The sequence below is a fragment of the Lichenostomus cassidix genome, chromosome 4 (genome assembly GCF_008360975.1).
Source record: "Lichenostomus cassidix isolate B80296 chromosome 4, HeHo_3.0, whole genome shotgun sequence".
NCBI classification, from domain to species: domain Eukaryota; kingdom Metazoa; phylum Chordata; class Aves; order Passeriformes; family Meliphagidae; genus Lichenostomus; species Lichenostomus cassidix.
The window spans coordinates 20,406,922-20,423,589 of NC_139484.1; the positions used below are offsets into that span (position 1 = coordinate 20,406,922).

The 16,668-nt window shown below is 40.2% G+C and overlaps 1 protein-coding gene across 10 annotated transcripts in view; it reads right to left on the reverse strand.

Moving 5' to 3' along the window:
- The window catches only part of ZNF827 (zinc finger protein 827), a 124,920-nt gene that overhangs the window by 37,010 nt on the left and 71,242 nt on the right, over window positions 1-16,668 (reverse strand). For all 10 annotated transcript variants that reach the window (XR_014851622.1, XR_014851623.1, XM_085058176.1 and 7 more), the window contains 3 exons: window positions 12,030-12,263; window positions 1,200-1,448; window positions 443-500 (listed from right to left, as the gene is read on the reverse strand). Coding sequence is in view for 8 of the 10 variants with exons in the window: in XM_085058176.1 (XP_084914302.1) it covers window positions 443-500; window positions 1,200-1,448; window positions 12,030-12,263 (541 nt within the window). In the remaining 2 variants the exon portion in view is untranslated. The remainder of the gene's footprint in view (window positions 1-442; window positions 501-1,199; window positions 1,449-12,029; window positions 12,264-16,668) is intronic.

Consider the following 16,668-nt stretch of genomic DNA (forward strand, 5'->3'; position numbering starts at 1 on the left):
CTGAAATTTTTCCAAAGAAATCTAGTTTGACAGAAGACAATCAAAATCTCCTCTTCTTACATTGGTCCATGTCTTAAAATCCAGCAGCCTGGTCTGCCCTCAAGCACTGCATGTACCATGCAGTTTCTTTTAAGTTTCAGTTTTTGTTAAAAAAAATAGATTAAATAATTCTTAAAATGATGTGTGAATACTTGATCAGAGGAGAACAGTCATTTTGGCCCAAAGGGCTTTTGTCTTACAAACCCTAAGCAATCAGATCTATAGTTGTAACTTTTCAGATCCAGGTTACGTTACTCATGGAAATATCTTACATTTGTAAGATATGGACATATCTTACTATCAGGTCACATTTGCAGGAGACAGACAGGTTTGAGTTCACAAGGCAAAAGGAAGCAATGCTATTTACAGTGCAGCTTTGCAGGTAACCAAGGCCTGTACTTACCTGGCTGTAGTTCTGATGGTGTTATCTTTATTGTGGTTGTGCTCTTTGCTCACCTTTTCTGCAGAGGAACACACATGGGTTTTGTGATTAGCTTAAGTCATATATTCTCTATCAGATTTCATTGAGCAGAACTATTTTAATGCTTTCAGATAACAGCATAAGCCAGAGAAATTTTGGGTAAATTGTTCCAGCATGATTAGACAATAGGCATGACTTCATTTAAACTAACACCCAGCAAGTTTTTTCAGCTCCACACGTCAGTGTTAGTGCTCCATGCAGACTGTGCAATGCGAGTGTTCATTGAACACAGTGCTGGTCCCATTGCCTTTGTGTGACAGGTGAGGTTCACCTTCTTTGCTAAGGGAAGTGGGCAGTGCAGCCTCAGGAGTGCTGCATCCTGCAGCCACTGGCCACTTAGGCCAGGAACTGCCATCTGCAGATTCCCCTCCACCGGCATCAAACCAGTCATCGCAAATTATTTAATTAGCTTTCAAAAATACACAAGTTGAACTCTGGCTTTTCCAACTCAGTTGAAATACTGTGAACCTGACCTGGCTGCCACAGAGCTTTAAAGCACATACAAACCATGGGGGACATCTGGGAAGGCTTCTGTGTTTCAAGTGTGAGGCTAGTAGGATTCTAACTCCTATTATTTTTTGGCCCTGGTGATCTCACACTTTCACAGAACTTTGTGGTTACACAAAAAATCTCATTCTGTTCTATAACTTCAGCTACTGGCCAGTTACACTGGTTCTACCTGAAAGCTGGAAGAGCAGCTCAGATGCCATCTTCACTGATATATCCTGGCTGAACAGATTTCTCTCTGGCAGCACACGGCCTTCGGGTGCCTTCTGGATGCGCTCACTGATGTCTCGCCCCACTAAAGTGCTGTAGCCAACATTTTGGCTGGGTTGGCTGGGTGACACCGAAGCCTGCGAGTCATGGATGTCAACTTCCATTGGTTCTTCCTTTATCTTTACCATCTGGGTTTCCTTGAAACTCTCGGCTGAAAATATGTATTAAAAAAAAAAAAAAATTAAACAACCACCGTAATTATTTAATTAGGCTGCAATTTTTCAGAGTGCTCAAAGCAGAAATCACAATTACCAAGTTATAATTTGTGTACCGTATCCCTGCAAATGGGAAGGGAAGCAAGCAGCTGACAGCCTCAGTATTCTTCTGCTTGTTATAAATAGAAGCAATCTCTTGAAAATAATTTTTCAAACTAGAGAGCAGAAAACACTTGCATATTTGCAAATATGAGAGTCACATCAATTTCTATGAGTACTGCGTGATGACACACCAGTTAGTGAAGCTTTGTTTCTATTTATTAAATGAAGTTGCAACTACATAGCAGCTGTCCTAAGGTGGGCACCGAAGGCCTCTTGCAAACTCCAAATTACTCTTTATCAGAAGTACCAGCAGCAACAGTCAGAAGTATCAGTATGGGGATGGGGCAGAGGAGGAAAGCTCATCTTCTCTCCCACTCTTTCTCTTTTATGGAAAATTCCAGACAACCATGTGAAGAACCTGTTTGTTACACCTGCACAAGCTTTCAAGGTGAGAGGAGTATTCTGGGGCTCACACTTTTCTCAAGGCTGACAGATACTCACTTTTAAATTAGATTACTCACTTAATGACCAGTTTTCTCAAGTCCATATCCTCCCCTCCTTGCCTTCCTCTCCAGTGTCCCAGGTCTAGCAAACAAAATATATTCTGGAAGCCAATTTCTAGTTCAATTTCTACACTTGGGATTCCTTGAGTGTTGCTGAATGCTTTGGTCTGGCTGCAAGGTAAGTGATCATTCTTTCTTCAGAATAAAAGCTCTGAAATCTCAAAATCAAAGCTCCAAGGTAATTTGTTTACCACACCCCAAATACCTATACAGCTCTTTTGATTCAGACTTTCTGCTGTGAAAAGGGAAGTTGAAAACCTGTAGAATTTATTCTCAATTTAGTTTTATAGAAAGATAATGATTTTTTTTTTCCTGGTAATTTTCCTTCAGAGCACTGGTATCATGTCAGAACTGCCCTGATAGAAGAACACCAATGAAGTGTTGCTTCTGCTGGCTGGATGCTGACCAGAAACTTCAGAAACAGCCTAAAAAAGGTAACATGCCTGGAGAACCAAGAACATAAATAAAAGCATGAACACAGTTAAATACCAGAAGGAACACCCAGGTAAGGAATTGCTCCAACAAAATTTGTTGCTGCTCTCTCTGTTTTTCCCATTGTCTCTTAACTCTCATATGAGCTTCACAGGTTTCATTCCAAGTGTGAAGGTTTCAGGCCTTTTGTTTTCATATACCCAATATCACAATAAATCTCAGAAGCACCAAAACATGGTTTGGTTATCACCAATAACATCCTCAAGCTCCTCAGCTGGTTGATGTAATGTTGTCATCCCCAGCAAAAGATGAACAGAATCCCTTCATTATGAAGGCATAAGTATTCTACCTAAAATTAAACTGGTATGTGTCACCCAGCGCTTTTTCATTACCTTGGTTTTTCCCTCTCCCCACATTCCTGGAGTAGAGAAAAAGTCGCTTTACTTCCTACAGCTCTTAAAAAAAAAAAAAATTGAAGCCAGGAGATAAAAGCCACCTGGATATGTTCCAGGAACAATTTACATGAAGTGCTTTCAATCTTTTCTTATGGCATTTCATGACCTTTAAAAGACACATATAAACACTGATAAAAATCGTTACCATCTACTATCCACAGATACCTCTCAGACTTCAGAAATTTTTATAGTGAATTCTAAGCTGAAGACCAGTTAGAAATATCATAATGCCTTTTTTTGTCCTCTTAAGAAGATTTTTCTCTTTTTTAAAATTTTGTTTAAAGCTTCCATTACTCTCTTATTATAAAACCCACGGCAGCTTGCATCTGTGTTTAAAAGTGTAAAAATAGCATGCTGTGCATTGAAAGTGAACACAGAGCAGCAAAGGAACGCATCAGGTAACACTGTCAATCAAAAGCTCAGGTAACTCCGCAAACAAATGAGTTCTTCAGATGTCTGACAGACTGAGCTCTGCACCCAGCTGCCAAATTTAGGTGCAGAGTCAAGCTGACCTTTGCTGCTCTCTCTGCTTTTAAAATATTCTTTCTATTTCTGTTCTGCTCCACACAGTTTAATTCCCTGTCCTGCAAATGCTTTTGTATCAGACAAGCTGATAGGACCCCAACTAAGGCAAGAGTCAAGCAATACCAGTGACCTTCTCTCCCTCACCATCAGCGAGCACTCCAATTGCCCTAACTAAATCTACATATTTGATCATTTCCTTTGACCTTTATCTTCCCAGCTGCACCCTTTTGATCTGACAGAATGTCCCTGCCAAATGCGAATTCTGTCATACTCTAAATCCCAAAAGCAAACAGACAAAGAGAAGACTGAAGAAGGGTTTCTGATAATTTTACAAGAACTAATGAAAGGGAAACACAGTCAGTCTGTCCCACGAGCAGCAATCACAGGCATAAAACCCTGCTGTGCTAGATCTTGTGCTGCCAAAATACTGTAATTAAGGTTATACCCATACCTGTCTCACCATACAGGGAGTCAAACTCTAACTTCTTGAAGATTATTTTCCCTTCTGTGCTGTTCATTGTGGAGTAAGGTGATACCCCTTATTTCTTTACATAGGTGTCCTCACGTGATTATAATGCAGCTACAGTTTTTCAAGTTAAGTACAGGTACACAAAAAGGTCTCCTGCTTCAAATAAAGAAAATCATTTTATCTTTGACTTTTATAGCAGACCTAGTAGATGAGCTGGTTAAATAATCTGCAATGCATCAGAATACGAAGTTAGCATATGAGAGTCAGGTTTTTTTCCTTCAGGTCAGATTTTTATAATAGTACAGCAAAAATCCATGGGCTAAAAAGACTCAAATGGCTCAGAAGTATCCAGACCACGACCTCCAAAACACTGTCTGCTATTCATTCAAAACTAACCCAGGTGAAGCTCAGAATAACAGCACAGCAGTGCTGAGACACTTCATCTGAAAAAGATGATCTAAATCACCTAATATGTCTTTTTCTGCTATTAGCTTTGTGTTACAGAATCACCTTAACAAAAGAAAATTATTTTATACATGGATGTACTTTATCAAGCCACAGAGATCCTGTTTCTTTGCAGTGCAGTGTAACTTTTAATCATCTGACCTACGAAAACCTTAATGAACGTCATCCTATTCACACTGACACATCAGACATGAAAAATAAAATACTGGACAGGCTTGTTCCAGGAGGAAGCAATTTCTTCCACAGTTTTCAGGTTCTCTGGCATTCACAAGTGCAAGGAATTGCAAAGTGGTGATACTTGCTACAAAAAACCTTCCAAACATAGAACAGCAGAAACGTAAAACAATTCTTATGCTACCTAAAAGCTCAGGGTACAACATTTATCCCTGAAGGCCTGGCAGTGTCACCTATATAAGGTGAAGCAGTAAGAGCACTTCTGAAATTTAGCCTTAGGCAACACCTCTTTCCAGCCTAGGACAGATGCTGGCAAGTTTTAGAAAGACCTTGTTCAAGCTACTTCTCTCTGAAAGTTGGGACTACCTCAATCCAACCCCAGCTGTGCACAAGCCAGCAAAGTGCCATTGTGGTATCCAAGGCCAGCCATATTCTGGGCCACATTATCAGATCTGCAGCTATCAGGCAGAGGGAGGAGATCCTTACCCTCTGTTCTGCACTTATGAGGCTGCATTTAGAGTATTGTACCCTATCTGGGGCTCTCTAGCACTGGACAGACACTGACATCCCAAAGCATATCCAGTGGAAGGCAACAAAGGTAGTCAAGAGAGCTGCTGCAACACAGAAGAGGAGAACAACTATGAGAACTGGGTTTGTTCAGCCTTAAGGAAACAACACTAAGGGGACACTTAATTGCTGTTAACAACTCTCTAAGGAATAAAGGGAAAGTGTAGAAAAGCTGAAGTCAGACTTCTCTCAAAAATGCACAGTGATCCTATGAGTCAACAGACAAGTTGGAACATGGGGAATTCTGTTTATACATACAGGAAAAACATTCCCCAGCAGGATGGAGAAATACTGACACATGTTGCTGAGAGAGGTTGGGTTCTCCATCCCTGAACACATTCAAAAGTTAGTAAGGCCCTCAGCAGCCTGCCTTTGCTGGATCTGCTCTGAGCAAAGGTCTGGAATAGATGACCCTGAAGGTCCCCTCCAAACTAAATCATTTAATGAACCTTCACCACCAGGCCAGCTGCAGGTTTATCTTTCAGAATTTCCAAGAGGAAGGTAACACTTGTTCCAATGCAGCACTAGAAACTTTTCTTAATGTCCACTCTGAACTTCCCAAGCTGCAGCTGGCAGCTGTTACCCCTTGGTTTACCATCTGCCACCAGGGAGAAGAGTATAACTCCACTGTTTTTCCAAGTTTCCTTCAAGTAGGTGCAGGCTGCAATTAGATTGGCCTTTAGCTGCCCTGGGCCAGACTGAACAGGCTCGGTTCCCTCAATGCTCTCAGCACAGGGAAGATATGATCTGATAGACCTGATGAGAAGGCTGCAACACCTCCCTGTGGAGACAGGCTGAGAGAGCTGGGGTTGTTCAGCCTAGAGAAGGGAAAGCTCCAGGGAGACCTTACAGCAGCCTTTCAGTACTTGAAGCAGGCTTGTAAGAGAGGTGAGGTCAGACTGCTTAGCCTGTTGTGATAGGACAAGGGGTAATGGTTTTAAACTAAAAGAGGGTCGATTCAGACTATATATAAGGGAGGAATTTTTTACAGTATGAGTGGTGAAACATGGGAATAAGTTGCCCAGAGAGGTGGTAAATAGGCCATTGCTGTAAACATTCAAGGTCAGGTAGGACAGAGCTCTGAGCAACCTGATCTTGGTGAAGATGTCCCTGCTCATTGCAGGGGGGGTGGACTGGATGACCTTCAAAGGTCCCTTCCATCCCAGACCATTCTGTGATTTCATGCAGCACTCACATGCTCTGGAGGGGACACTGAACATGCCCTTCCTAATGCAGCACAGTCTGCTTTTCCTCTTATTTGAGATAGAAGTCAAAGGTAAGTGGATAGATTTCATAAAAAACACAAGTCATGCAGTAAATATTGCTTTTGCTGATACAACAGCTGTCCAATAATCTTGCATTGCCAAAATCAAATGAATACTTGTTAAATCATTCATGCCTCTTCCCACCATTTTATTTAAAACTTCACCCTGCGACTAAAATTCTAAGTTGCTCATATTTGCTGAAATGCCCATCAGCTTTACAAATCAACTTTATGAATCAACTTAGAAAAGAAAGCCTTTCCCATATGTCTCATAAATTGGACTCATGTACCAGTCTCCACAATGAAGCAGACAGGGGTAACTAGTGGGTCAACTTGTACCAACTTCAAAAGCTTTCAGCACGGAGAATCAGGCGTTTTGTTATGCTAATTGTTCTGATTTGCTAGAAATAAACATGCCCTAAAACAGCTTAAATAAAACCTCAGAGGTAAGGAACAGTTGGCAAGCCCTGAAGGTTCTGCTACAGAGACACAACAAGGAACATCTGACGTTCCCTAGGGCGCTGTGCTTGACGCTTTATTTTGCTAGTATTTTTTACAAACTGCTGCTTTATATAAGACAATGTCAATGAATCAATGTAACAGGATCCTGCATTAAAAAAAAAAATCATCAAGAAATGGCTCGTATTTGTTAAAGTGGAACCTCTGAACTCCCATGTTACAGAATTTTGCAACTACAAGCTGCTTCACACAAATGAGAGCCAAGGAAAAAAAATGGAGCAAATTAAAGCAAAAGACTAATTAGAGTTGTGATAGACATCTGCTGCTCCTTCCATTTAAATGGTAGGATTATGGTGCTTACCTGCAAGACCCTATTTGAAGAATCTGGTTAAAAAAGAATACCCAAACCAGAAAAAGCCCCAATAAAACCCACTTGGCTAGTGGCAGGATTTCATCTGGTTATGTGACTTGCCATGGTTTGCCATTTCTCTAGTTCCTATCAAGAGAAAGCCATATTTCAGCTCCTACACTTCCCCACTTATGTTCTGGGCTTCTACAGAAGCATCAAGGAACAAAAGTCTTCCCTGTATTTTCCCTCCTGTGCCCACTACCAAGCTTTCTAAGCAGGGACTCTCATGAGGTACTGGCAACAGCAATCTCCAAAGACAGCAGCCTAACTCCACACAGGCACATCCCAGAGCAGTCCACAATGTTATGGAAAAGAAATACACAGCAAGGTTAGCTCTGGCCTTCACCTTATGATAGAATTGTACTATTATTCTTTTCTCCTTGTCTTACTCTTTTCAAGTAGTAGCTCTAATCCATGTGATTTCAATTAAATGTATGATACAGTGTCAAAAAAAATTAATTAGAAGGTAGGAAATACAAAATGACCATAAACATTTTTAAGTGGATAGAGGCTTAATCAAAAAATGCCAAAAACCCCAGCACACCCACCTGTAATAACCAGTTGTTCCAAAAGAGGAACTATCATATAATTAGGTGATAATAAATGGAGTTGATCAGGAATGCTTTTAGAATCAGTTGTAGGCAACACTTCACTTGGTGTGCTGAGGTCATGAAGCAAGTATACACTAATTGCATGTGCTGGTAACCAAAAATTAAGACAATTTGTTGGTACTGGTTTATTACAAGAAAACACTGTGTGACCCAAAGGCTGAGGAATAAAAAAAATCCAAAGGAACCAAATAGTACAAAGGTCATGCATTTGCTAGGGATAAAGGATACGTGCATTACCTAGGGAATTGACCCACTGGAAAAAGAGAGGAGAACAACCTGAGTTACTGCTGAAATGCAAAATGAAAATATTTCAAAAATACAATGTATCTGAAAAAAAGGCATATGTGATTCAGACAACATTTCTAGGAAAGACAAGAACATACTAATGTCCCTGGGTAAAACACTACTTAAAAAGTGCCTGGGATAGATTTTATACTCCTCCACCTATATATTCATTTTTGGACAAGAAGCCAAAACACTGTATGCTTCTAAAAGCTAATACATGCCCCAAACATATCAGCAGCATGACTATTTCAACAGAAAATGAGTTTTTCAGCTCCAACATTGGCATGTAAATGCAAATATTTATTTTGAATTTCAGTCTCCTATGAAACCTGTACTTCAATTTACAAGACTGAATGCATAAAACTGACCAGGAATCATTCAGTGCACCACTTAATTAAACATTTTGAGAAATAAATTAGCTTTTCCATGAAAGAGAACTGGTAAGACTGTAAAAAACAGGTGCATTTAAAATACATTACTCCCATTTCTTCTAATTGATTTCATGCAATATTTAATAGGAATTTAAAATCTTGCAGGGATGGCACCCTTAGCTTGAAAGAGAGAGCCTTGCCTTGTAGAACTAAAATAGACCACTGTGTGTGATTTCCTCGTTTCTGTTCATCTGCTTCTACAATGGCAACTAACAAATGTTCTGTTAACGTTCTACTCCAGTAAAAGATGTTTATTCTTCTAACTTTTCCTAGCTCTAGAGTAGTTTCTGAGTGGCTGAAGAGGGGCTGGTGATTTGGAGTAAATCCACCTTACAGTATGCACCAGACCAAACCAGGATCCAGAGCTGGAAAGGCCTCCCTGTACACCTAAGAGCTGGGAACAGTACCTCTTGTTTAGGAAAAGAGATTTTTCAGTGGAAAATATAAACTGGTGTATCCTTTGCATGGAAGGAGACAGCATGGTCTGTGCTCAAATCCCAAGAGGCTCCCTCCTATGATGCTGAAACAATCAGCAATATTCTTGCTCAGAGGATAACAGCAGCACGTACGTCGAGAATACAGGAAGCACCATACTATGATGTTGGGAATCCCTTGCTGAATTTGTATGTCTTGCAGGTTTTGGTGATTAGTATTACACAGCAGAAAGTGAAAATAAAGAATTCAATCCATTCAGTCCTTTCCAAGAAAATACAGAGCCCAGAAGGACTTAAACCCAATTATAAAATACATGAAATCTGACAAGGGCTCTTGACTGAAGATTTCCCACAGACAGTAGAGCATCAAGACATACTAATTCAATTTTTTTTTTCTGTCCAGTACCATGAAAAAGGAGGAAGTTTGTTCTTGTTTTCCCTTTAATCTGAAGAAGTGGCTCAGGAAGAAATGAGCCATCCCTAGAAGTGTTCAAGGCCATTTAGATGAGGCTTTTAGCAATGTGGTCTAGGAGAAGATGTCCCTGCCCATGGCAGAGGGGTTGGAACCAGATGATTGCTCTCTACAACTCCCTGAAAGGAGGTTGTAGCAGGGAGGGTTGGTCTCTTCTCCCAAGCAACCAGCCAACAAGAGCAATTGGCCTCAAGCTGCAGCAGGGGAGGTTCAGGCTGGACATCAGGAAGAATTTCTTCACAGAAAGGGTTGCCAAGCATAGGAATGGGCTGTCCAGGGAGGTAGTGAAGTCACCATGCCTGGAGGTGTTCAAGAAATGACTGGATGTGACACTCAGCGCTGTGGCCCAGGACAAGGTTGTGATCAGTCAACGGTTGGAGTCAATGATCTTGGTGGTCTTTTCCAGCCTAAATGATTCTGTCATCTTTAAGGTCCCTTCTACAATTCTATGAAAAGTGTCTTAATTGTTTAAGTAAGTTCTAGGTCACCAAAACCAGGCTGCAGAATTGCTTACAGTAGGTTGGGAAGTCAACAGTGATCTGGAAATATTCTACCAGATTAAGTAAAGATTAAACCCCCCAAAAAACCCACTAAAGAGGCCATTCATCTTAGATTTTCCTCTTGTAGTTGTCCTACATTAAACTGTATCTCAGTGTTTGCCTCATTTATAGTTTCTGCCTTGGTAATTCAAGGAAGTGCAAGTTGAAAATTGTCTCTGACAAACTGGGTGTAACCCCACCCACTGGCTGAGGCAGGAATATCAACGGCAGCAACACTGACTCCACAAATCCTAGTCACTCTTCACCTCCTAATCTATGGATTAGCCAAAAAGACCACTGTCAGCAAAAACAGCTCAGCTCCAAAGAGATCATAAGAGAAATGTTACACTGGTGTATTTCTTACTACAGCCTTTAAAGCCTCGGAGGTCCCAACACAATTTGAAGATTTGACCAAGATTTTATACACGTAAGATTTATGTCACATTAACAGGTATTTAAGGCACAAATATTCTAACATAATAGTCAGTAATAAAACTATCTAAACACAGCCTGCTAGTTCGGAACTTCAGATTGATAATCCAGAGCCCTTGTGTCTCTGAAGCACTTGACAAAACCTTAAATTATGGAGCTGTTTCTTTATAAAAATAGTTACATAAACTTGTATGCACCAAGAAAAATAGTCTCAGTTTAGCTTTCATTAGGCTGCAAAGTTTTGTTACCGAAACACCTCACTCAAACCAGTTGCCAGCAGCAACAGTGAACTACACCAATAACTGAATGTTTAGTATTTGGGAGTCTGTGAAAAATCTGGAAACCACTGCTCAGGATCAGCATTTGTACTTGGGAAGCACTTTTTACACCATTTACGTGGAAGGCTTGCAAATCAGTTATTCAAATTCTTCTGCAGACTAAACTGTGCAGGTATTAACAGGAGTGAATTAATTACATGATTTATGGGGGAGATCCAAGTCAGCTTAAGTCTTTCAGGTACAAATTTGAACCCAAATTCAAGGCTGACAGCATGCAATCAAGACAAATAATTTCAGGTAGGTTTGACAGGGATCTCAGAAGTTACTAAACTTGTAGGCATTCCCACCAGCACTTCTTGCATGACTTTGGCATAATTAATAAAATAAGTCTTGCCCAGTTTTGGAGAAGACTTAAAATCTATCAAATCCAGTTTGGGTGCAGAAGCACAAAACCCAGCCTGCCAGACAGACTTTCATGTCTTGGTCCTAAAAATTGGTCTGTTAGAAGTTCAAAGCCTTTTCGTCATTCATTTGACCTGATCCCAGTGGGAAGAATTCAACCCTTTTACTTTGTCTTAAACCTCGATTCTAACAGACAGAAAAATCATAATTAGCATAACATACATTTTTATCTTACTCCCTCCAGCTTTAACACTACCTATGTGTGTACACTGTCTACATGTCTGGCAGAAGAATCTATCACTAAGGCAATGCAGGCCAGGTTCAAGGGGTCTTGCTAAATGCAGAAAGCTAGCTCAGTTTATACAAATTTTTACCAGTGTGTCTTGTAATTTTGAGTACAATATATCATCAGAAAAAAATAAAAGTTTTAGAAGTTATATTTTATAAAACTATGTCAGGTGCAGAAAAGTACAGAGACATTCTCATGATGCTAATGAAGTGACACGTGAATAAATTGGTATTAACATGGTTTTGTACATTTTAAAAATTGCAGCACCTAAAAGCTTTAAGGCATAATTTCTTTTGACTTATTCCATAGTCATTCATTTGAAAATCAGAGCAGAGATAATTAGATAGTGTGGTTACACACCAAACGGAGATGTTTCATGTACATGACACTTTGTAGACAGGCCTTTTCAATTGTTCCTTACCTTGCTACTAAAGATGAACCTACCTTCTTGCAAGATAATCCTGCCAGCACACGTTAAAAAAAAATTAAGAAATTCAATATTATTACATTAAATATCTACCTGAGAGCTTCATGAGGAGCTCAGATGCTGCCTTGACTGACATGTCCTGCCTCATCACATTTGCCTGTGCTTCCTGTGGCTTGAGTTTCTCCTCGGGGACGTTTGGAGCTGAGGCTTCAGATTCTTGGTTGAACACATAGCTCGACTGAGAAATGGCTGAACTTGCAGGTTCTTCATCCTTAGGCTCCTCTTTCACCTTAAAATTAGGAGTCAAGGGCTCTTTTTGATTTGCAGCTGTCAAGAGAAGGAAAGAAGTGAGACTTAGTGTAATATGTAATCCGGGAGCAGCTCGTAACAGGAAGAAACCATAACCTGAGAAATGCTAGAAGCAGACATGTCCAACTGTGCTCAAAGATGCTTCAAGTGGCAAATTTCTGCACCTTTTCTACAAAGGGGAAGTTTTGACACAAAACAACTTACGTATCAAAGCTCAAGAAAACATCCTCTCCCCTTACATTTTTGCCCCTCCTCCTCCTAAAAGCACTTCCCTGGTCATTTCTTTGTAGGTCTTTTATAGGCTTGGTGGAAGTTTAAAATATCATTTCACATAAAGGCAAATTTGGCAAAGCCGATGGGTATGATATATGACGTTTTTGGAGCATGGTAGAAAGATAGAAAACCTAAGAGGGGAGTAAAAGGGAAAAGAGAGCAAATTCTTAGGTCCTAGAAGTTGGTATGTTAAGAAAGAGAACTGAGGGGTTTTCAGAAGACAACTCTGCACTGTTCCAAGCTCTATATCCATAAAAAGAAAGAGTGCAAGTTTAAAATAAGCAGCTGTACAGACTCAGAGGAGGGTAAGGGGACCTTAGGGGGTTGTTTAAAATCTACACTCTGAGCAATGCTGCTCTTAAGGGTCTTTCTGACACCCCTCAACAGTGGTGGATCCTTTGCACAGTGTTTGGTTTGAAGAGATGAAGCCAGAGCAGCTCTTAAACAGCACTTCCAAGCCTAAGCAACATAAATTAATTGGCAGATGCATGAGAAGCAGAAGGCTAAAGAAGTTGCACTATTTTTCAAGCAGATTTCCCTGTAATTTTTATGTTTAACCATGAAGAGGTCCTTCCTTCCTTCCCTGTCTCTTTGTGACTTTTTCTTGACCAAAATTTCACTTTAAATTCCCAGTAATGCACACTGGATGACTCACTGAGTGCCATTAACTTTGGCCAGTATACATCTTTTCCACCTCTCTAAACTTCTGTCTCCATAAAAAGACAGTGCATTGTCCCCAGCAAAATCTGGCAACAATTACCTGCTTCAAATCTTGGTCTACTTTCTCCTCCACTTCACAGCTTCTTACCTACTCTCAGTCTCACCTTTCTGTCTTATTTCCTCACTCTCCTTCTCAGCAATTCCCCCCAAACTCCTAGAGAACCTGAATTCCTGGATCCCACCATGAAGTGCTCACCATCTCCCAGAGACAAGAACTCTAAAATATGAGGTACAATTGCCATCTTTATCAAAACTAGACACTTATATTTGCTACTTTGAGCCTTTGTTCATTTTCAGAGTACATTATTTTTGTGTTTGTCTTTGGGGGTGTGCTCATAATTTTTAAGGCTACCATATTACCCTGTAACACAACACGTTTTTTCAGTTTATATTTCAGAGTTGTTTGATTTTCCTCCTTTTGTGCTAGTTGGCAAGCTATTACCAAAAACAGGATTAAGGCAAGTGGTATAAAGAGTGCACACATAAGCAACGTGGACATACACATTAGTTCTATTACTACTTCAGAAATTAAATTACCTTATATGTGTAATTTTTAACATGGCTGATAGGTACTTTTACCAGCATTAAGAATTGCTTTTGCTTTTTTTTTTTTAAGGAGAGTAAAAGCAGAAATATGAAACATTAAAACATGCTTTAACCCATAAAAATATAGGTTAAAGCTCACAAGCCAATCTTAACTTTACCAAGGTACTAACAAAATAATTCCATCTATCTTTATTCTGGCCTCAGTCTATTCTGGGGTTTGACCTGGGATGATAAATGGTCACAAAAGAAAAAAAAAGGACCTAAACCATCTCTGCTGAATTACCTTCTGCTGTCCTTTGCTTTTAGAACATGCCACTCCAGCTGCTATGCTGATATGAAAAATACCTCCACCAGGATCTGAGTGCAACCAAGAGAGAGCACTCTGCCTGAACTTTCAGAGAACACTGAGAAAAGAAGAGGTCTTTTGAATGTATTCATTTCAAAAAAGTATTAATTCAAATTTGTCCCAGAAAATAAAGGAAGTATGAGTCTGAGTGAAGAGGTAAAGACAACCCACTGAGAACAACCATTAACCTGTGGACCCAGCCTTGTCTCTGCCATGAACCAGGGCAGAGAATGAACCAGGCAGAGGAAGCACTATAGGCTGGGCAAGCCTACACTCTTCCACCATTTAAAATAGAGGAGATATTAAACTCACATAGATCAGTGTAAGTTTGCAACCATACACCATGGCAAAAACATTCATAAACAAATACAATCTCTGTAACAGAATTCATATATCACAGACTTAAATGAGGAACTGATTTCAAGAGTTAGGTGCTATTATATGCAGCGGCAGATGCTTACTGAATTACCCTGCCACAAGAAAAAGGATAAAAATGTGTGCTTTTGGAAGAAATTAGCATTTTTTTAAAACCTCTTATCACCAAGCCAAAAGTCAGCAACCAATCTGACCCAGTCCAAGGGCAGGTGCAAAGTGGTGCCTCTATGCTCTTTATCCCAGAGTATCCTAACACTCTACTAAGATGAAGACAAGTTCTTTTAGCTCAGAGGACCACAAAATTCAAGGTAGGTCACATCAGATTTCAAACAGTTTAGTGATACTCCAGTTCTTGGCCCCTTAGTTCAGGAAGAACACTGAGCTGCTGGAGTGAGTCCAGAGAAGGGCAACAGAGCTGGTGAAGGGTCTGGAGCACAAGCCTGATGAGAGGTGGCTGAGGGAGTTGGGCGTGTTTAGCCTGGAGAAAAGGAGGCTCAGGGGTCACTTTATCACTCTCTACAACTGCCTGAAAGGAGGGTGTAGCCATGTGGGTGTTGGTCTCTTGACCAGCAACAGGACAAGACAAAATAGCCCCAAGCATCACCAGGGGAGGCTTAGGTTGGACATCAGGAAGAATTTCTTCCAGAAGGAGTGGTTTGACATTGGAATGGGCTGCCCAGGGAGGTGGTGGAGTCACTGTCCCTGGAGTAAAGGGGAAAAGGAAAGACTGGATGTGGCACTCAGTGCCATGTTCAAGGGGGTGTTTGGTCATGGATTGGACTCGATCTCAGAGGTCTTTCCCAACCTAATTGATCCTATGAAGTGACAGATCCAGAACAAATCAAGTTTCTCTCCTTTCCTCTGTCCACCTTTCCCCTTCTCTCCCTACCCCACACATGAGCTCTCCTGCTGTGACAACAGGTGCTGCTAGCAGCCACTGCCTCCTCACACTTCTGAGCCATCATCCAGGATATCCATGATAAACAAAACCATGCTGATAACAGGTCAACCAGCACAGCATCACACAATCTAAATGAGATCTCCAAGAGATATGTATACTCTGTGTGTTTACAATACTTCACCTATGAGAAAAGTAAAACATAGTCAGGGTCCCACAACCCAGAGGAAGCTCTGAAGGTGTGCCTTGGGCAGGACTACTTGAAGGAAAAGAATCCCCAATTATTGCTCTTACCTATGCCACTGATTCTGCCTACTCTAGCTGCTTTGTTTTGGACAGAAGAGGGAATCACTAAATTAGGAAAGAAGTAGAGTCTTATTTCTTTAATTAACTGGCAGCACATTCCTTGAACTGATTATGTTTTCTAAAAATCAAGCATTTAAATTGTAGATAAATCACAAAAATAGAAGAGTTATTTGCCTCATTTTTCTTCCCTCAGAAAAAACCCAAAATCCGACAACTACTGGGTCAGTTTCAAGCCAACTGCTACAATTAATAGGGTTTTTACTCTTCCTTGAAATATGCTAAAGCAGAGTCTAATGTAAATGAAGCCTAAAATAAAAGGACAAATAAAAAGGGGGAGGTTGTCTCATTTATCAGATCCATACATTAAACCAAAAGGGAAAAAAACCCACAACAATTAAAAAAAAAAAAAAAAGACCCCCTCAACAACGAAAGTCCCCACCATTTCTTGCCTCTGTCCCATCTTGGATCCACAGCTATGGACAAAATTGCTAACACATGGGAAATAGCAAGTATGATGCATCCACTAGCCATTTTAGGGAAAACAATAAACAGATGTAAGAAAAAAACATTGCACATAAAGGAACTAAAAGTTTACTATGACCAGTTTTTAAAAATCCCATGACTGAGGAATCCTTTAAAAAAATTAGAACTAGAGAAGAATTAAAAAGAATATATTGAAGATTATTAAAGTACACTTGAATGACAAAATTATTACTCCCCAGAAGGAAGAGTATCTTCTATCTACATACAAAAATAGATACACACACATATCACCCTTAATTTGTATTTAATTTACATTCATTCTGAACAGCAGTGAGAACAGAATGAAGGATGTGTTGCCTGCAGACTGAATAAAAAACCCCCAGCAATTTAATTTTGAAATACACAGCAAGGAAACAAAACAAACCCACGTAGCAAATGAAACCAACAGGCAGGAATCTCTCAAGCATGGTGGATAA